Genomic DNA, 22197 nt, shown 5'->3' with positions numbered 1-22197 from the left:
ATTACTGTCCTGTTCCCAGAAATCTGGCATTGTTCTCTTCCTACAGCTCATTATTTTCAGCATTGCTTATCAATAAATGCAAAAATTAAGTTCCTCCTCTTCATTATCATCCTTTAGAGAAAAAGTCCCAGGAAAACCTTTATAAATATTGATGATTTAAATTCTAATTTCATTTTGAATACTCATTTCAATCAACTTGTCAATTTGCCAAGTTTATTCTCTAATATATTCAAAAAAACTCTATCTTCAGGGTTAAAACCAAAATAATAAAGTAATACCTCCAAGTTACTTACCGATCACGAAACTTTGTATAAATTATCAACTAAATTTTACCATTTGGTTCTTTTCAACAAACTCATAGTGCCATATACCGGCTACATATTAGCTTATTTAATTCTCACAACAATCCTACGATTAGGTGCCACTATTATCTCCACTGTATAGATGAAAAGGTAACTGGCCCTACATCACAGCTAAGGAGTGAAAGAGTAGGGATTTGTGGCAATCTGGAGCCAGAATCTGAGCTTAATTATTTTTTTTTTAAAGATTTTATTCATTTATTTGAGAGAGAGAGACTGAGAGAGAGAGAGCACATGAGGGGGGGGTTCGGGAGGGTCAGAGGGAGAAGCAGACTCCCCGCCGAGCAGGGAGCCCGATGCGGGACTCGATCCTGGGACTCCAGGATCATGACCTGAGCTGAAGGCAGTCACTTAACCAACTGAGCCACCCAGGCGCCCTGAGCTTAACTATTAAGATGTCCTGCTTTTCCTTCTTTTTGATAATTCTCAAGAGAAAACGTTTTGATCTTAATGTAAAAACTGAGTAAAGGATTTATAGTGCTAAAAAAGATTCACTCCATAGGGCTTTATCTATAGTCAATAAATTGAAATATATATTCATATCATTGAGAGATAAAGGCTATTTATAGCATCTTGTTTGTTCTGTTTTCCCTCTTTTCCAATTGTGTGGCATATAGGGAATAATATACTTGTAGATAAAGTAGGCAGGCTGGCAGATATGTATATAAAGTACTTGGAAACCCAGACGTTAGGAGTTTATGATCAGATAAGCATATTAATCCTTACTGGGTGGTAGTTTATTTTTAATTATTATAATAACATCTGTCATTTATTATCTATTTACAAAATGTGAATCATTTTCCCTACATTATCTCATTTATTATTTACAATCCTCATATGAGTTAGCTAATAGGGTAATAGCTATTACCCTATTTTAAAGAAAAAGAAAGTTGCCCCGGATCATGGTTACTGACTTTAAACTCAAGCTATCCACACCATCTTATCCCCAATACATTCACAGTTGGGCCTGTGAAACATCTTGGGCAATGACAACAGATTGACCCACTGGGGATATAAAAGTAAGCAACGTTTGAATGGTACAAAAGGCTTTCACGTTCATTATCACCGCGGTCTGGTTACAAACGGGACAGATAGCCTTGAAGTCAACCTGGTCAGGCCTTCCCTTAGCTCTGTTACCTGTGTTGTTTTGCCTCTCTGATCTTTAATTTCGTCATGGCTGAGCTGGTGATAAGGTGGTAAGGCCCACTCCACAAAACTGTGACAATTACGGTGTCAGATAACTCCCATGAGAACTCCTGACCCAGAGTAGGAATTTGATTGTGCTAGAGTACTTCATTTACTCACTTTATTGCCTCATGTCCCTGGGTAGTATTTACTATCACCACTTTACAAGCAGAAAAACTGAAATTCAGAGAGGTTTCATAAACTTCTCAAGATACATGTCAAAGAATTACAAGCAGGGACTAAAACCAAAGTCTTATAACCCTAAGAGGTAGAGCATATCCATAATACCAGGATGCTTGGAGAGGATTTGTCCAGGCAGGTGAAGACTTAAGGGAATTTTTTAAAATCTTTGTCAAAGAAAAATTCCCTGTGTTTTCCTTTACTAAACTACTAAACTCCTTTCTTACGCGACTCATAACACTTCTCACACCAGCTAGGTGGGGTTTTCTACCAAGCAATTCTCCAACACCAGCTGGGTGTCCTACAATTCAATTCTGGCATTAACTGGAGTTAGCACAGACCTCACAGGTTAAGGGCTCAGTCCCATAAGTCTGCCCCTGCCCCCACTGCAAACAGAGATCACAAGTCCAGGTTGTTGTTACCTGAGTTCCTGACAACTGGCTATAAATTGGAGCTTCCCAAAATCCCCTCCTCTGGTTTGATTAATATGCTAGTGTGGTTCACAGAACTCAAGAAAACAGTTTACCTATTAGATTACCAGTTTATTCTAAATGATATTAAAGTATATGTATAAACAGCCAAATGATGAGGTCCAGAAGCATCCAGTGCAGGAGACTTTGTCTTTGTAGAACTGGGGTGCACAACCCTCCCAGCACATACTACACTAACCCAGAAGGTCTCCAAAACCTGTATTATTGGGATTTTTATGGAGGCTTCATCATATAGGCATGATCAATTATGAACTTGATCTTAAGCCCCTCTCCCCTTCCCAGAGAGGATTATGGCAGGTGGGGGTGGAGGGAATGAAGCTGAAAGTTCCAAGTTTGTAACCATACCTTGGTCTTTCTGGTGACTAGTCCCCATCCTGAAGCTATCTGGGAGCCCACTGAGAGTTACCCCATTAGAACAAAAGACACTGCTATCAACCAGGAAATTCCAAGGGATGTAAGGGCTCTTTGTCAGGAACTGAAGTTAAAGAGCAAATATTAGAACAAAAGATGCTCCTAGGACTCTTATCACGTAGGAAATTACAAGGGTTTTAGGAGCTCTGTGTCAGGAACTAGGGCCAGAGACCAATATATAATTTTTTCTATTATTTCACAATTTTTAATGTTCATTTTTGTTACCTTAATGGAAATTCATTATTTGTGCTGTTTTAAATATTTATAGAAAAGAAGTTTACAATGCTTCATTCTTTTCAATCATATGGCACAGATTGAGACAAAAGCATTACAGGTCGTACCATGAGCTACATGAGGGTAGAATCCATGTCTTATTCATCCATGCCTTTCTAAGCCCTGCATGATGCCTTAAAACAAAATAGAGGCTCAATAAAAGATTGTGAAAAGGAAAAATAGGTGGATAGATGGACAAACAGATGGATAATTGAATGGATAGACAGATGGACAAAGAAAAGGACAAAGGAGAAATAAGAAATATTATAATAACTGATCAATTCTTAGAAGTAGTTAGTTAGGACATATTTATGGTATACAAGGCTCTGACCTAGGCATTGAAATACAATTTATTTTTCACACATGCATAGCATCTCAGCCTGGACTTTAACCCCTAATCTGATACATATTTTACAAACTTTAATAGGTGGGACTGCATCTTGTGCTAAAAACATGTTAGGACTAAACCAAACATGCACACACATACAAATACACATGCACACACACACCACATAACATCTGGTGCTATCTTTTCTAGTAAAGTACAACATTCTGTAATAAGTTTCTATTTTGTTCCTCAATCCCTTATTCCCCCATTAATATTGTACTTGTAAAACAGCATCTCCATTTTGTTGTCACTCTGGGACACAGTGGAACACATTTTTTGTTGACAAATACTGCATTAAATAAAAAATATTTGGGGTATTTCTTAATATCTTTCCAATCTGAGCTCTTTCCTGTGGGGCCACTCCAAGATGATACTAAAATCTAAAATGCTACTGGTCGCAAAATTACCTACCATAAATATTCTAAAATTAAATGCCCATTTTCTCAGCATGGCTGATTTCTATCAAGTGTGTAATAATAATAACAACAACAAAAATAGTGATTATAGTTCACGTTTAGGGGAACCTGAGTGGCTCAGTCAGTTAAGTGCCTGCCTTCAACTCAGGTCGTGGTCCCAAGGTCCTGGGATCAAGCCTCACGTCGGGCTTCCCACTTCTCCCTCTCCTTCCTGCTTATGCTCACTCTCACTGTTTCTGTCTCTCTCTCTCAAATAAATAAACAAAATCTTTAAAAAAAAAATTCACATTTATATGGTATTTACTATGTGCTGGTCACTTGTCATGGATTAATGACTTACTGTTCATGTAAATCCTATGAGGTAGGTATTAATTTCATTTCTTTTTTACAAATGGGAAGACTAAACCACAAAAGAGCCAAATACCTTGCTTCATATTGCAGAGCTAGCAAATGGCAGGGCTAGGACTTGAACACAGGTAGTCTGGCTCTGGAGATTGGTTTCTTATCATTAATGCTATACCACTCTCAATTAGAAGTCAGTTCAATTATGTTGCATTAATTTAAACTAACATGTGATGGTGCTGTACCGCTAACACAAAGTCCAAGTTCAAAACTATTTAAGGAAGGCTTTGCAGCTATAAACTAGCACCATATAAGTTCATATTTTTCTGATATCTGAAGGTAGAAGAGAGTTAAATACCTATCCTACCTTAGAATACAGCCAGAGAAGGCACTTTTACTAAATCAAGACAAGAAGATCTGGAATGGACAAGAATCTGAAATTAATTTCACTCATCAGGGTTGGGTAGAAAAAAAGATAGGGCTGCAAGACTGGAGTAAATCCAGCTCAGCAAGCCAGATGTGATTAAGTGGTGAGTAACTGCGCAAGAAAGTAGCAGGAGGTGGGAGCTTCACTCCATGCGGATGAAGTATCCATGCGGAATCCAGGGAAGGTGTTCTCAATCCCCTTAGTTCACGATTTCCTCTTCCAGCCTCAAAATTCCTTTTTTTTTTTTTTTTTTAAGAGAGGGAGAAATGGGGAGGGGGGCCGAAGGAGAGGAAGAGAGAGAATCTTTTTTTCAAACTATTTTTTTTTTAAAGATTTTATTTATTTGAGAGAGAGAGAATGAGAGAGAGCGAGCACATGAGAGGGGGGAGGGTCAGAGGGAGAGGCAGGCTCCCTGCTGAGCAGGGAGCCCGATGCGGGACTCGATCCAGGGACTCCAGGATCATGACCTGAGCTGAAGGCAGTCGCTTAACCAACTGAGCCACCCAGGCGCCCAAGAGAGAGAATCTTAAGCAGGCTCCATACCCAGAACAGAGCCTGACTCAGGGCTCAATCTCACAACCCTGAGATCATCACCTGAGTTGAAATCAAGAGTTGGTCACTTAACCAACTGAGCCACCCAGGCGCTCCCTGCCTCAAAATTCTCAGTTATGCTCCTTTTTTGCCAGTGTGCCAAATTTCCATCCCTGGGACCAGGGTGAAGACATTTCCTTAGATAGGGGAAGAAGTAGAGTCTTTTCTTTTCTAGGGTCCTCATTTTCCTTTTGTGAGTCCCCTGAATTCAGTTCAGCTTGAATTTTCCACAGAAAATTTGCACTAGACTCACAATGGTATATTATTCAATTTTGCCCATCCTCCCATTGCCCCACCTTTCACTCCTACCCATAACTGGGAGTTAAACACAGAAGGAATATCAAAGTTTTCTTTGTTTCTTCTTTTTTTTCGGGAAGTTTTTGTTAAGTTATTATTTAAATTCTTGGGGTGCCTAGGTGGCTCAGTCAGTGTCTGCCTTTGGCTCAGTCAGTGTCTGCCTTTGGCTCAGGTCATGATCCCAGGGTCCTGGGATCAAGCCCTGCATCAGGCTCCCTGCTCAGCAGGAAGCCTGCTTCTCCCTCTCCCACTCCCACTGCTTGTGTTCCGTCTCTCGCTGTCTCTCTCTCTCTGTCAAATAAATAAATAAAATCTTTTTAAAAAATAAATTCTTATTAGTTAACATATGCAGTAATACTGGTTTTAGGAGTAGAATTTAGTGATTCATCACTTACATGTAACACCCAGTGCTCAACACAAGTTCCTTCCTTAATACCCATCACCTTTTTAACCCATCCCCCACCTACCTTCCTCCATCAAGCCTCAGTTTGTTCTCTATAGTTAAGAGTCGCTTATGGTTTGCCTTCCTCTTTTTTTACTCCCCTTCCACTACATTCACCTGTTTTGTTTCTTAAATTCCACATGTGAGTGAGATCATATGGTATTTGTCTTTCTCTGACTTATTTCTCTTAGCATAATACACTCTAGCTCCATCCATCTTGTTATAAATGACAGGACTTCATTCCTTTTGATGGCTGAGTAATATTCCACTATATATATATACTACATCTTCTTTATCCATTCATTAGTCAGTGGACGTTTGGGCTCTTTTCATAATGTGGCTATTGTTCATAATGCTGCTATAAACATCAGGGTGCATGTGCCCTTTTGAATCAGTATTTTTGTATCCTTTGGATAAATACCTAGTAGTGTAATTGCTGGTAGTAAAGTAGTTCTATTTTTTACTTTCTGAGGAACCTCCATACTGTTTTCCAGAGTGGCTGGACCAGCCTGCATTCCCACCAACGGTGTCAAAGGGTTCCCCTTTCTCTGCATCCTTACCAACATCTGTCATTTCCTGACTTTTTAATTTTAGCTATTCTGACTGGTGTGAGGTGATATTCAGAGTAGTTTTGATTTGTATTTCCCTGATGATGAGTGATGTTGAGCATCTTTTCATGTGTCTGTTACTCATCTGTATGTCTTCTTTGGAAAAAATATCTATTCATGTCTTCTGCCCATTTCTTAACTGGATATTTTGGGTTTGGGGCGTTTAGTTTGATAAGTTCTTTATAGATTTTGGATACTAGCCCTTTACCTGATAAGACATTTGCAAATATCTTCTCCCATTCTGTAGGTTGCCTTTTAGTCTTGTTGATTGTTTCCTTCACTGTGCAGAAGCTTTTTTATCTTGATGAAGTCCCAATAATACATATTTGCCTTTTCTCCCTTGCCTCTAGAGACATCTAGGAAGAAGGTGCTACAGCTAAGGTCAAAGAAGTTGCTGCCTGTGTTCTCCTCTAGGATTTTGATGGATTCCTATCTCACATTTAGGTCTTTCATCCATTTTGAATTTATTTTTGTGTATGGTGTAAGAAAGTGGTCCAGTTTTGTTCTTTTGCATGTGGCTGTCCAATTTTCCCAACACATTTGTTAAAGAGACTGCTTTCCATTAGACATTCTTTCCTGCTTTGTCAAAGATTAGTTGCCACACAGTTGTGGGTCCATTTCGGGGTTCTCTATTCTGTTCCATTGATCTCTGTGTCTGTTTTTGTGCCAGTACCATACTCGATGATTGCAGCTTTGTAACACAGCTTGAAGTCCGGAATTGTGATGTCTCCAGCTTTGGTTTTCTTTATCAACATTACTTTGGCTAATGTGATCCCATACAAATTTTAAAATTGTTTGTTCCAGCTCTGTGAAAAATGTTGGTGTTGTTTTGATAAGGATTACAGAGAATGTGTAGATTGCTTTCCGTAATATAGACACTTTAACAATATTTGTTCTTCTAATCCATGAATGAAATGCTTTTCCATTTTTTGTGTCATTTTCAATTTCTTTCATAAGTGTTCTATAGTTTTCAGAGTCCAGATCTTTTACCTTTTTGGCTAGGTTTACTCCTAGGTCTCTTAGGGGTTTTGGTGCAATTGTAAATGAGATCAATTCCTTGATTTCTCTTTCTGCTGACTCATTATTGGTATATAGAAATGCAACAGATTTCTCTACATTGATTTTGTATCCTGCAACTTTGCTGAATTTGTTTATCAGTTCTAGCAATTTTTTGGTGGAGTCTTTTGGGTTTTCTTCATGGAATATCATGCCATCTGCAAATGAAAGTTTGACTTTTTTCCTTGCCATTTGGATGCCTTTTATTTTTTTGTTGTCTGATTGCTGTGGCTAGGACTTCCATTACTATGTTAAATAATAACGGTGAGAGTGGACATCCTTGCCTTGTTCCTGATCATAGAAGCAATGCTCTCAGTTTTTCCCCATTGAGGGGGATGATATTCACTGTGGGCCTTTCATATACGGCCTTTCTGATGTTGAGGTATGTTCCATCCATCCCTACTTTGTTGAGGGTTTTTATCAAGAATGGATTCTGTATTCTGTCAAATGATTTTTCTGCATCTGTTGAGAGGATCATATGGTTCTGATTCTTTCTTTTATTAATGTGGTATTTCATGTTGATTGATTTGCAAAGATTGGACTACACTTGCAGCCCAGAAATAACTTACACTTGATTGTAGTGAATAATTCTTTTAATGTACTGTTGGATTAGATTTGCTAGTATTTTGTTGAGAATTTTTGCATCCATGTTCATCAGGGATATTGGTCTGTAATTCTCCTTTTTAATGGAGTCTTTGTCTGATTTTGGAATCAAGGTAATGCTGCCTCAGAGAATGAGTTTTCCTTCCATTTCTATTTTTTGGAACAGTTTGAGAAGAATAGGTATTAATCCTTCTTTAAATGTCTGGTAGAATTCCCCTGAGAAGCCATCTGGCCCTGACTTTTGTTTGTTTGGAGATTGATTACTGATTCAATTTCTTTGCTGGTTATGGCTCTGTTCAAATTTTCTATTTCTTCCTGTTTCACTTTTGGTAGTTTGTATGTTTCTAGGAATTTATCCATTTCTTCCAGATTGCTCAATTAGTTGGCATATAATTTTTCGTAATTTCTCTTATAGGTTGTTTGTTTTTCTGTGGTGTTTGTTGTGTTCTCTCCTCTTTCATTCGTGATTTTATTTATTTGGGTCCTTTCTCTTTTCTTTTTGGTAAGTCTGGCTACAGTTTATCAATTTTATTAATTCTTTCAAAGAATCAACTCCTAGTTTCATTGATCTGTTCTACTGTTTTTTTGTTTCTATATCATTTATTTCTGTTCTAATCTTTATTATTTCCCTTCTTCTGCTGGCTTTAGGCTTTATTTGCTGCTCCTTTTCTAGCTCCTTTAGGTGTAAGCTTAGATTGTGTATTTGAGACTTTTCTTGCTTCTTGAGGTAAGCCTGTACTGCAATATACTTCCCTCTTAGGACGGACTGCTGCATCCCAAAGGTTTTGAACTGTTGTGTTTTCATTTTCATTTGCTTCCACGTATTTTTTTTTATAACTTCTTTAATTTCCTGGTTAACCCATTCATTCCTTAGTAGGATGTTCTTTAACCTCCATGTATTTTGGTCTTTCCAAATTTTTTCTTGTGGTTGATTTCTTTTTTTTTTTTTTTTTTTTTTTTTTTTTAGAAAGAACTCTTTTTTTTTTTTTTTTTTTTTAAAGATTTTATTTATTTTTATTTGAGAGAGAGAGAATGAGAGAGAGCGAGTACATGAGGGGGGGAGGGTCAGAGGGAGAAGCAGACTCCCTGCCAAGCAGGGAGCCCGATGCGGGACTCGATCCAGGGACTCCAGGATCATGACCTGAGCCGAAGGCAGTCGCTTAACCAACTGAGCCACCCAGGCGCCCCCTTGTGGTTGATTTCAAGTGTCATAGCATTGTGGTCTGAAAATATATTTGGTGTGATCTCAATCTTTTTCTACTTGTTGAAGCCTGATTTGTGACCCAGGATGTGATCTACTCTGGAGAATGTTTCATGTGCACTCAAAAAGAATGTCTATTCTGCTGCTTTAGGGTGAAATGTTCTGATTATATCTGTTAAGTCCATCTGGTCCAGTGTATCATTAAAGCCATTGGTTTTCTGTTGATTTTCTGCTTACATTGATTTGTCCATTGATGTAACTGGGGTGTTAAAGTCCCCTACAATGAGTTTCTTTATGTTTATTATTAATTGATTTATAAATTTGGGTGCTCCCAAGTTGGGGGCATAAATATTTATAATTGTTAGATCTTTGTTCATGTTGGATAGAGCCCTTTATTATGATACAGTGCTCTTCATCTCTTGTTATAGTCTTTGGTTTAAAATCTAGTTTGTCTGATACAAGTGTGGCTACTCTGCTTTCTTTTAACACATTAGCATGATAAATGGTTCTCCATCCCCTCACTTTCAATCTGCAGGTGTCTTTAGGTCTAAAATGAGTCTCTTGTAGGAAGCATATCAATGGGTCTTGTTTTTTTATCCATTCTGATACACTATGTCTTGATTGGAGCATTTAGTTCATTCACATTCAGGGTGATTATTGATAGATAAGAATTTAGTGCCATTATATTACCTGTAAAGTTAGTGTTTCTGGAGATTTTTCTCTGTTCCTTTCTAGTCTTTGCTGCTTTCAGCTTTTCTTTCCCACTCAAAGAGTCGCCTTTAATATTTCTTGCAGGGCTGGTTTAGTAGTCACGAACTCCTTTGGTCTTTGTTTGTCTGGGAAATTCTTTCTCTCTCCTTTTATTCTGAATGACAGCCTTACCTGATAAAGTATTCTTGACTGCCTATATTTCCTGTTTGGCACGTTGAATATATCATGCCACTCTCTTCTGACCTGCCAAGTTTCTGTGGATAGATCTCCTGCTAACTTAATTTGTCTTCCCTTGTAGGTTAGGGATTTCTGTTCCCTTGCTGCTTTCAGGATTCTTTCCTTATCTCTGTATTTTGCAAATTGTACTATGGTATGTCTTGGTGTTGGCCTGCTTTTATTGATTTTGATGGGAGTTCTCTGTGCCTCCTGGATTTGGATGTCTGTTTCCTTCCCCAGATTAGGGAAGTTTTCAGCTATAATTTGCTCAAGTAAATCTTCTGTCCCTTTTTCCCTCTCTTCTGGGAACCCTATGATATGTATTTTATTACACTTTATATAGTCCCTGAGTTCCCTAAGTCTACCTTTGTGATCCAATATTTTTCTTTCCCTCTTCTTTTCAGCTTTATCTTTCTCCATAATTTTATCTTCTATATCACTTATTTGTTCCTCTGTTTCTTCCATTCTTGTGGTCATTAAATCCAGTTGGTTTTGCATCCTCTTGTTTTCCCCATCAGTGGTTTTGGGGAATTGTTTTTCTTGTGCAATGCCCTGTGCTCTGTTCCCCCTGCCCCTGTCTCTCTCTCCTCTTTCCCTGATTAGGGCTCCCTCCCCTCCACAGCACCAGTGATTCTTTTCTCCCCCAAATCATGTCTCTGCATCTCCTACCTTCCATGATGTGGCCTCTAATTGCAGTCTTCAGATTGATTTCCTGGGTGTTCAAAATGATTTGATATTTATATAGCTGTGTTTGAGGGACAAAGCAAGCATAGGGTTCTCCTACTACTCCACCATCTTAACTGCTCTCCCTTTTTTCTTCTTTTTTAAATCTTCTGACTAGCATTCCATGAACATCCATGAACAAGCATTCCAAGCATCACAGTGGTATAAATACATCTAGAGCTATGTTTCTAAACTGTTCTGTGGAACATCAGAATCCCACAAGATATCAGTAGATATGGTGGTTTTTTAAAAAGTACATTTGAAAAACTTTCATTTCAGTTCAATTTGATGAATAGTATTCAAGTACTTACTAAGAGTCAGATGATGTATGAAACACTGGAGTTGTATCAGGGAACAAGATAGAATATATACAAAACCAAGCTAGAAATGCGGCTCACTTTACCTCCATTTGAAACCAGATTCTGAGACTTCTAGAAGTGAGGATCCTATCTAACTTTAACCCCATTTTTTCCAAACTTATTTGAATATGGGAAACCTCCTTTCCCCTGCTCCCTGGGAACATTTCTGGAGAAATGCTCCAATGCTATAGATGACTTTTTCACTGTCTTCAAGATCTTACACGCTTTAGGTTGAGAGGATATTTGTACACATAACATCTCAATAAATAAAACATACAGAGAATTTGTGGTAGCATGAAAAAAAGTGTCAAGTTAAATAAAAACCTTCAAAGTTTACAGACAACCCCAAATATGGTCATCATTCCATCAGCCCTTCCCCTCCTTCCTCCCCCGTCCAGATGACCTCTGCCACTGTCATAGGAGCCTCTGTGAGGAGGGAAACACGAGAATCCTAACTTTTTGAAAGTTCATCAGAATGTAAAGCCAGTAGAAAGGAAGATGTGAAAGCAAAAATAAATTTAAGCCTTAAGCACAACGAAGATGGGTGGCCTCTTGGATCAAATAACCTCCACTTTCACTTCATAAAACTCTTCATTTGCCTTTTATGCTGCTTGAAATACCACACATTATTCATTTGAATTAATAGGAAGCCTGTTCTGAAAAATATAAAAATCACTCTCAAAAGAAGTTTGATATCACAGAGAAAAATGGTTTTTGAGTCACAGAGGTCAGTTAGGTTTTAGTTCTGCTTACTGGCTACATGAATTGAGCAAGTTATTTACTTGTAAACATGAAGATAAATAATTCTACTGACAAGAGTGTTTGGAGGATGAAGTGTGACAATATGCCATCAACAGATGAACGGATAAAGAAGAGATGGTGTGTGTGTCTAGGTATGTCTATATATAATGGAATGTTACTCAGCCATAAAAAAGAATGAAATCTTGCCATTAGCAATGACATGGATAGAGCTACAGAGTATAATGCTAAGCAAAATAAGTCAGTCAGAGAAAGACAAATACCATATGATTTCACTCATATGTGGAATTTAAGAAACAAAACAAAAAAGGGGGAAGAAAGAGAGAGAGAGTGAGAGAGAAGCAAACCAAGAAACAGACTCAACTATAGAGTACAAACTGGTGGATACCAGAGAGGAGGTGGGTTGGGGGATGAGTGATATAGGTGAAGGGGTTTAAGAAGAGTACACTTATCATGATGAGCACTGAGTAATGTACTGAAGTGCTGAATCACTATATTGTACACCTAAAACTAATACACCATTGTATGTTAACTATACTGGAATTAAAATAAAACACAATAAAAAATAAATAAAATAAAGTAGTCCCAGAGTACCCAGACAGATATTCACATATCAGAGTATATTAGGTCACCAAAAAAGGTTGCTTTCTATAGCAAATATCTGACTTCAGTGGCTCAAACGGAATGACAATTTTCACTGGTAGAGGGAGAGTTTGGCACTTTGGTTCTAGAACAACTTTTCTCCAGGGATGGGCACCATGCTAGGAAAAGACGAGCAAAGTTTTCTGCACCAAAGAGCTTCTAGGAATTTAGTGCACTTAGCACTTTTGTTCAGTTACATTAGGAGTTAAGTAGTCTTATACGTGGCCTGGGAAGCTAACCAGTGGAGACAAACCATGAGAGACTCTGGACCCCGGGAAACAAACTGAGGGTTACAGAAGGGAGGAGGATGCGGGGATGGGGTAACTGGGTAATAGGTATTAAGGAGGGCATGTGATGTGATGAGCACTGGGTATTATATGCAACTAATGAATCATTGAACACTACATCAAAAACTAATGAAGTACTAAATGTTGGTTAATTGAACATAATAAATAAAAAAATTAAAAATAAAGAGAAAAAAATAAATCAGATAGTATATTTTAAACTTTAAGATACTGTATGAAGATTTATGGGAACATAACTTGTCTGTAAATTGGCATTTGTATAATAACCACGTTTTTACATTTGTACAATGATAACATTTACCTACAAGAAAGCAGAAGACTAATTTTGAAAATGGAAATATTTAGAACTTACAGATAAAATGATAAAGGGCACGTGGTTGACTGAGGAGTGAGCCTAAGGTGCTGCCTTCAGGGAGGGCCTTTCTAGAAAAAGGAAAACCATGTGGAGAAAGAGGTCTATAATATCTTTTGTTGACCCAAACCATCTTTGAACTCACATATATAAAAGTCATCACCTTAGAGCTTGGTTACTGAAGAAATGAATATCCCAACTCAGATCATTAACAGTTCATACTGCTCTATATATTCCTCAAGGTGTGTATTTTTCAGTCTGCAATTATTCACATTATCACCATGTTTTCATTGACAACATCTTTGGAAATATCATGTGATGAATATGCCCTTTTAAACACTGAATAACCAAACTTAATGAAGATGAAATGAATATGATAAATTGGATTTCACACAGATTATAGGTTGTGATACTCTGAATAAGTATCATCTATACTTGCCTTTTTCTTAAAGGAATGCAGAGTGCTAATTGGGCATAATCAGGGATTACTTTTAGTTTTCTTCCCATTTCAAGTTCTAAGAGTTCACTTTGTATTCCCCCCAATTTTTAGTTGGGTAAAATATCCCTTAGTCTTCTAGTTGTATGTTCAACATAAAATTCCATTCTACCACCCCCACAAAATTTAGAAATTTTAAATCTTATATGCTTTCTCTGAAGGCTATAGAGATTTCTGTCCATTTTCATGAAAGTCATAATATTTCCAGCTGTAAAAAAATTTTAGAAAGAACTCTAAGATTCCCATCCCCTGATGCATACATTTCTTCTCCCAGTTATTCAAACACTAATCCATGTGCTGCTGTAAGGGAATTTTGCAGATGTAATCAAGGTCTCAAATCAGTGGACTTTAAGATGAAGAGATTATCCTTGGTGGGCCTACTCTAATCAGGTGACACATTTGAAAAGGACTAGCTAGTTCTACCTGGAGAGACAGACAGATTCAAGATGTGAGAGATTTGTTTGAGGGTGATTCTTCATTGCTGGCTGTAGAGATGGAGTGGGCCACATGCAAAGAATGTGGGTAGAATCTAGGAGCTGAGAGAGGTCTGTGACAGCCAACAAGAGAATAGGGACCCCAGTTCAGCTTCAAAGAACTGAGTTCTGGGGCGCCTGGGTGGCTCAGTTTGTTGGGCGCCCAACACTTGATTTTGGCTCAGGTCATGATCTCAGGGCAGTGAGATCGAGCCCTGTGTTGGGCTCCCCACTCAGTCCCGAGTCGACTTGAGAGTCTCCCTCTCCCTCTGCCTCTCCCCCTGCTCACAAACATGCTCTCTCTCTCTCAAATAAATAAATAAATAAATAAATAAATAAATAAATAAAATCTTCAAAGAACTGAGCTCTGCTTATAACCTAAGTGAGCTTGGAAGATGATCACAAATGTCAGATCAGATAGCTGCCCCAACCAACACTTGATTTCAACCTTGTGAGAGCCTGAGCAGAGAACTCAGACATGACACATACAGAATTATGAGCTAGTTGCTTTAAGTCGCTAACTTTGTGGTAATTTGTGGCAATAGAAAATTAATACACCAGTGTATGTTTTATGATGCAAGCAGGAAAAAAATGCATGAGCACCATGGTGCAGTGCATCTCTACTTACAATCAGGCTAGATTCCCAAGGCTCTACAAAGCCTATTTCTTTTCAAATCTAAAATGATATTATGCAAACCACTAACAGTATCTCTCTAGAATGGAAAGTTGGTGATGCGTGTTTGCTTTAATGCATTTCTTGTTTGTATTCATAAAAGCGACACTGAGTTGAAAGTTTATTCATACAGGATTAAGTAGCAGCAGTTTTAGCCTATGGCTCCTGAAGCTTTTGTAATTTGGCATTGTACACCTGATATTCCCCAGATGTTTTCTCAAAGGAAGAAACATTAACACTCCCATTCATTGGTCTCCATTCCCCACTCCCATGCTCACAGCTCCTTGTATGGGATTTATAGATATGACTGCCACAGCACATGAAGCAGTGTGTCATTGGTTATTGAATCACTCTTCTGCTGAGAGTCCCACCGTTCAGTCTGTAACAGTGTGAGTTTGTGTGCATCTCAGTGGTGGGATATGATCTTTCTGTCAGCTACTTTCTTCATTTGTCCTACTCAGAGGAACTCTGCTATGATGGGAAGATAGATTTCAAAGCTTATAAATCTCCTTGAGGTCTAGCCTTTCGTCTTTGGTTCTCTTATTGTTTTTGAATGACTTGAAGATATAGTAAGATTCTCTGAGAAAATGGTCAAATAAATGAAGAATGAATGAATGATTGAATAGATGAATCTATAAAAAATAAATCAATTTAAGAATTTTAACATGGACTCAATAGAAAAGCCGTCTGGCACTGCAAAATAAATAAATAAATAAATAAATAAATAAATAAATAAATAAATAAATAAATAATAATAGTGCCCCAGGAGTTAAAAGGCATGAGTTTGAGATGGCTGCTAGTTCAGTTATATCAAAGAAGTCATTTAATCATCTCTGGGCCTCAGTTTTCTCACCTGGAAAATGTGTTGAATTTTACAAGTAGCCTCTAAGTTATCTTTCACTTCTGAATTTAGGTTTTAAGCCATTTAAGAGGCTAAGTAATATTATACTCCATGGAGCTTCTATTTGTTGTTATATTCTGGCACCTTAGCTTTTGTCCATTGGAAGACATGCTGCCTTTCCACAGCCAGTTGTCTAGATTCTTTTTAATCAGTCAATGCACACATTGTCACTTTCTTTAATTATTGTAAGTTTGGGTAGGATCACTGGCTGAGGTAGTACTTTATTTGAAGAAATATATTTTAGCAATATCAGGAGATATTTTTAAACTATAGGGTCATTACAAATGTGAAAGCTATAAGCTTGTAATACCATAACGATAACTAACATGTATTGAGTGCCAAGCACTACATTAAGCATCCTATATGTATTATTTTAGTTAATCCTCAAAAACAACTTTATGAGGTTAAGTGCAATTACTATCACAATTTTGCAGATGAGAAAATCAAGGTACAGAAAAGTTAATTTACTCAAGATCATACAGCTAGTAAATAATAATTGTTAAAATTTAAGATTACATGTTCTTAATAAACTTCCATCATCCCTAAGAATCATCTGTGTGATTTTACTTCCCATCTACAATCCCACAAAATTCCAGAAATCAAGTAATTATCCCTGTTACATTAGTGTCTTTCAATTACACTGTCAATGTTGGCCAGTGACCATCGTTTGCATTAACAATGGCAATGGTTGGGAATTTTCTTAAGGTTGTCTCCCCGTAAAAAACCCTGCTCCTGTGCCCAAGGAGCACCCAGGGACACTCAAAAAGGGCCTAAAATGATTCTCAAAATATCCTTTTTTTTTTTTTTTTTTTTTTTCTAAAGATTTTATTTATTTATTTGAGAGAGAGAGAATGAGAGACAGAGAGCATGAGAGGGAGGAGGGTCAGAGGGAGAAGCAGACTCCCCGCCGAGCAGGGAGCCCGATGCGGGACTCGATCCCGGGACTCCAGGATCATGACCTGAGCCGAAGGCAGTCGCTTAACCAACTGAGCCACCCAGGCGCCCTCAAAATATCCTTGATACTATGTGTCTATATAGTCTATAGCTGTAGAAACAAGGAACTTAGAAAGAGATGCAAGGACATAAACTAATGAGAAACACTCTCTAAAGGAATTAGGAGACAAAAGTGAGAGATTTGGCTCTGATCAACACTGAGGCAGGAAATGCTCCTACCAAGAAAAGGCAACTGAGTCAAGGTAAACTTAAACTTAGCAAAGGTATTAGTCTTAAAGTTTGGACTTGCATAAGGTAAGAGAAGTAAAAGATGCTCCATGCTTGGTGTAGGGCTGTGGCCCTATGCCTAGAGAGAGGAAACTGGATTTGGAAGATTTGAGAAAAAACTAAGCAGACATTATCAAGAAACTTCATGTTCAGAGGTTAGAAAGATTGGATGTAGAATATGGCTGAGACCTTACGTGAGAACACAGACTTACATTTATTTTGTAATTAAAGATTAGGCATATCTGAAAGAGGAAGATGTGTTTCACTGCACCTCTGACTTCAATGTATTTAATTTGAATCCTGGAAGAAAAAGATAATTGTTGTATATTTCATGTCTAATCTGCAATGTAACACTGCAAAGGAGACATTATTATCGACACTTTATAGATAAGAGAACTAAGCCTCTGAAGTTAAGGTCCACAGCCAGTAAATGACAGGGGGATATGTGAAGCCAAAGAGGTAATTTGAACATGTGCTCTTTCCATTAAATTGTTCTACTTGTCAGGAAGGAACTCAGCTAAGATAGGAAGCTTAGTTTTACATCAATTTTTCTCCCATTTAACATTTAAATTTATTATTTTCCTATTTTTTTATAATTTAAATTTTGTTAGTTATAAATTACATATGTTGTGCTAGGTAACTTTTACTTAAGCAACACATTGGGTTTATTTATTATATAAGTATGTCCTCCTCCATATTTTCCTCACTTCCCAGTATCAGTTTTGTGTTCAGCTTTACTGAGATACAATTTACAGATAACATTGTGTTAGTTTACAGTATAAAACATGTTGATTTGATATACTGCAAAATGACTACCACTCCATCATGTTACATAATTACCCTTTCTTTTTTGTGGTGAGAATATTTCAGATCTTATTCTCTTAGCAACATTCAAGTGTAAAACACAGTATTATTAGCTATAATGCCCATGTTGTACATTAGATTCCTAGAACTTATTCATCTTATAATTGGAAGTTTGTACCCTTTCATCAACATCTCCCTGCTTCTCCCATGCCCCACCCCCACCCCCAGCCTTGGTAACCACCATTCTACTCTGTTTCTGTGAATTCAGCTTTTTAGAGTCCACATATAAGTGATATCATACAGTACTTGTCTTTGTCTGACTTATTTCACTTAGCATAATGCCCTTTAGTTCTATCCATGTTGTCCCAAATAGCAGGATTTCCTTCTTTCTTGTGCCTGAATAATATTCCTGTGTGTCTGTGTGCGTGTGTGTATAGACACACACGCACACACACACACCTTTGTATATATACCCATGGGATTGCTAGATCATAAAGTAGTTCTAGTTTTAATTTTTTGAGAAAATTCCATACTGTTTTCCACAGTGGTTGCACCAGTTTACATTCTTCAAAAGAGCGCACAAGGGATTGCATCCTCTCCAACACTTGTCATCTCATCTTTTGATGATAGCCATTCTAAAAGGTGTGAGATGATATCTCATTGAGTTTTGATTTGCATTTCCCTGATAATTAGTGATACTGAACCCTTATTCATGTGCCTGTTGACCATTCAGTATGTCTTCTGTGGAGAAATGTCTATTCAGATCTTTTACCCATTTTTTAATCAGACTTTTTTTTTTTGCTGTTGAGTTGTATAGGTTCTTTATATATTTTGGATATTAACCCTTTATCAGATATATGATTTGTAAATATTTTCTTCCATTCAATAGGTTTCCTTTTCATTTTGTTGGTGACTTCCTTTGATGTGCAGGAGCTTTTTAGTTTGATAGATAGTACTAGTTTTTGCTTTTGTTACTTGTACTTTTGGTGTCATATTCAAATAATTGTTGCCACAACGAATGTCAAGAAGATTTTTCTCCATGTTTTCTTCTAGAAGTTTTATGGTTTCAGGTCTTATGTTTAAGTCTTTAATCCATTTCGAATTATTTTTGAGATGGTGTACAGGGGCGCTATTTCATTCTTCTGCATGTGGTTATCCAGCTTTCCAACACTATATATTGAGGAGATTATCCTTTCCCCATTGAGTATTCTTGGCTGCCTTGTTAAATATTAGCTGATCATAAATGTGAGGGTTTATGCCTGGGCTCTTGATTATTTTCCATTGGTCTGTGTGTCTGTTTTTATGTCAGTATCCTGCTGTTTTGATTACTATAGCTTTGTATTAGTGTTTGAAATCAGGAAGTGTGATGTCTTTGGCTTTGTTCTTCTTTCTCAAGATTGTTTAGCTATGCAGGGTCTTTTGTAGTTCCATACAACTTTTAGGATTTTTTTTCTATTTCTGTGAAAAATGTCACTAGAATTTTGATGGAGATTGCATTGATCTATAGATGCTTTGGACAGTATTTACCTTTTAACAATATTAACTCTTCCAATCCATGAACACAGGATATCTTTCATTTATTTTTGTCTTCTTTGATTTCCTTCATCAAAATGTTATAGTTTTCAATACAGAGATCTTTCACTTCCCCAGTTAAATTTATTCTTAAGTATCTTATTATTTTTAATATGATCTTTTTTATTTCTTTTTCAGCTATTTCATTGTTAATGTATAGAAATGCAGCCATTTTCTGTATGCTGATTTTGTATCATGCACCTTTACTGAATTCATTGATTAGTCAACAGTTTTTGGTGGAATCTTTAGGATTTTCTCTATATAAGATCATCTATCTGCAAATAAAGACAATTTATTCCCTTCTGATTTGGATGCCTTTTATTTCTTTTTCTTGCTTGATTGCTCTGGCTAGAACTCCAGTACCATGTTGAATAGGTGGTGAAAGTGGGCACCCTAGGTGTCTTGTTCCTGATCTTAGAGAGGAAGATTTCAACCTTTCTCTGTGAAATAATATATAAGCTGTGGGCTTGCCATAAATGGCCTTTATTATGTTGAGGTATGTTCTTTCTATATAAAATTTGTTAAGCATTTTTATCATGAAAGGATGCTATATTTGTCAAATGATCTTTCTATATCTATTGAGATAATCATATGATTTTTATCTTTCATTCTATTAATGTGTGTATCACATTTATTGATTTGTGTATGTCAAAGCATCCTTGTACCTCAGGAATTAATATTGCTTGACCATAATGCATGATCCTTTCAATATATTGTTGAATTTGACTTGCTAATTTTGTTGAGAATTTTTATATCTCTGTTCATCAGGGATTTTAGCCTGTAGTGTCTTTATCTGGCTTTAGTATCAGGATAATGCTTGCCTTGTAAAATGAATTTGGGAATGTTCCTTCTTCTTCATTTTTTTTTTTTTTGGAAGAGTTTGAGAAGAATTATTGTTAATTTTTCTTTAAATATTTGGTAGAATTCACTAGTGAAATCATCTGGTCCTGGGTTTTTCTGTATTGGGAGGTTTTGATTACTGATTCAACCTCCTTACTCCTTATTTATTGATCTGTTCAGATTTTCTATTTCTTCATGATATAATCTTGGTAGGTTGTATGTTTCCAGGAGTTTATCCATTTATTCTAGGTTATCCAATTTGTTAGTATATAATTGTTCACAGTAGTCTCATATGATCCTTTGTATTTCTGTAGTATCTGTTATAATATTTCTTCTTTCATTTTCTGATTTTGAGTCTTCTCTCTTTTCTTCTTAGTCTAGCAAAAGATTTGTCAATTTTTTTTACCTTTTCATAAAACCAACTCTTAGTTTAGTTAATCTTTTCTATTGTCTCTTAGTCTCTATTTCATTTATTTCTGCTCTGACCTTTGTTATTTCCTTCTGCTAACTCTGGGCTTTGTTTTTTCTTCTCCTTCTTTTTTAAAATTTTAATTCCAGTATAGTTAACATAGTGTTATATTAGTTTCAGGTGCACAATAGTTTTTCTTCTTTTCTAATTCCTTGAGGTGTGAAGTTAGGTTGTTTATTTAAGATCTTTCTTTTTTCTTAATGTAGGCATTTATCACTATGAAATTCCATCTTAGAACTGCTTTTGCAGCATCCCATAGTTTTGATATGTGTTTCCATTTTCATTTGTTTCAAGATATTTTTTTTGTTTTCCTTTTGGTTTCTCCTCTGACTCATTGGTTGTTCAGAAGTGTATTGCTTAATTTACACACATTTGTGAATTTTCTAGCTTTCCTCCAGTTACTAACTTCTACATACCATTGTAGTCACAAAACATAGTATGATTTCAGTCTTAAATATTTGCTAAGACTTGTTGTGGCTTACAGTGATCTATCCTAAAGAATGTTCTGTGTGTTCTTGAGAAGAATGTGTATTCTCTTGCTGTTGTGTGGAATGTTCTATATATGTCTGATTAGTCCATTTTGTCTAAAGTATGGTCAAGTCCAATGTTTCCTTGTTGATTTTCTGTCTGGATGATGGATCCATGCTAAAAAATGGGATACTGAAGTCTTCTACTATTATTGTATAGTCTATTTCTCTCTTTCAGATCTGTTTGTTTTTGCTTGATTTATTTAGGTATTCTAGTGTTAGGTACAATATTTATGATGGTTATATCTTCTTGATGAATTGACTCCTTTGTCATTATATAATGACTTTCTTTGTCTCCTGTTACCAGTTTGGGCTTATGGTCTCTTGTCCATATCAGTTTTTGAGGAGGAAGACAACAGAAACAAACAACTATAATAGAGGAAGGAGGTTGATGAAAATATCTGCATGTATATGTTTAGCACAAACAATCTATGATTGGAGGAAAAATGTGGATGGGTGTTTTCTGAGAGAAGTTTTTTTGAGAAAGGAAGCAATCTGAACCATCTCCAAACTTCCTGATAAAGTTGTGACTATAGCACAGTCTTTACTGGATAATCTATTTAGATTATTGTTCATCATTCAGGAAGTATAAGAGATTCTAAGAGTAATGATTCATATCCTCTCTCTCTGTTTCTCCTTCTCACTGAATAATTTAGAGATTTCCAGGACAACACGCCTGGAGAGCACAGGAACCTTCTAAAAAATGACCTTCCTTTGCCTCAGGCATTCTGGTTTAAATATCTTTAGTACAACTTTAAAAAGACACAAATTATATATATTCCTCTTCTAAAATGGTAATTCAGAGATCTAAGCCTTTGTGTTATGCTGAAAGTTAATAATTTATCCTTTATCACCTTAATTGCAAACATTTCAATTTATTGAAT

General features: G+C 36.7%; 1 protein-coding gene across 1 annotated transcript in view; it reads left to right on the top strand.

Moving 5' to 3' along the window:
- The first annotated feature begins 12069 nt into the window (after nt 1–12069).
- Nucleotides 12070–22197, top strand: part of LOC118538763 (transmembrane protease serine 11A) — a 33954-nt gene continuing 23826 nt past the window's right edge. Inside the window, 2 exon segments of the mRNA XM_036096930.1 lie at nt 12070–12172; nt 16258–16328. Coding sequence (XP_035952823.1) covers nt 12070–12172; nt 16258–16328 — 174 coding nt within the window.

This window comes from Halichoerus grypus, chromosome 3 (assembly GCF_964656455.1).
Source record: "Halichoerus grypus chromosome 3, mHalGry1.hap1.1, whole genome shotgun sequence".
Classification (NCBI taxonomy): domain Eukaryota; kingdom Metazoa; phylum Chordata; class Mammalia; order Carnivora; family Phocidae; genus Halichoerus; species Halichoerus grypus.
Note: the sequence above shows the minus strand (reverse complement) of the source record. Positions and strands in the feature narration are given on the sequence as shown.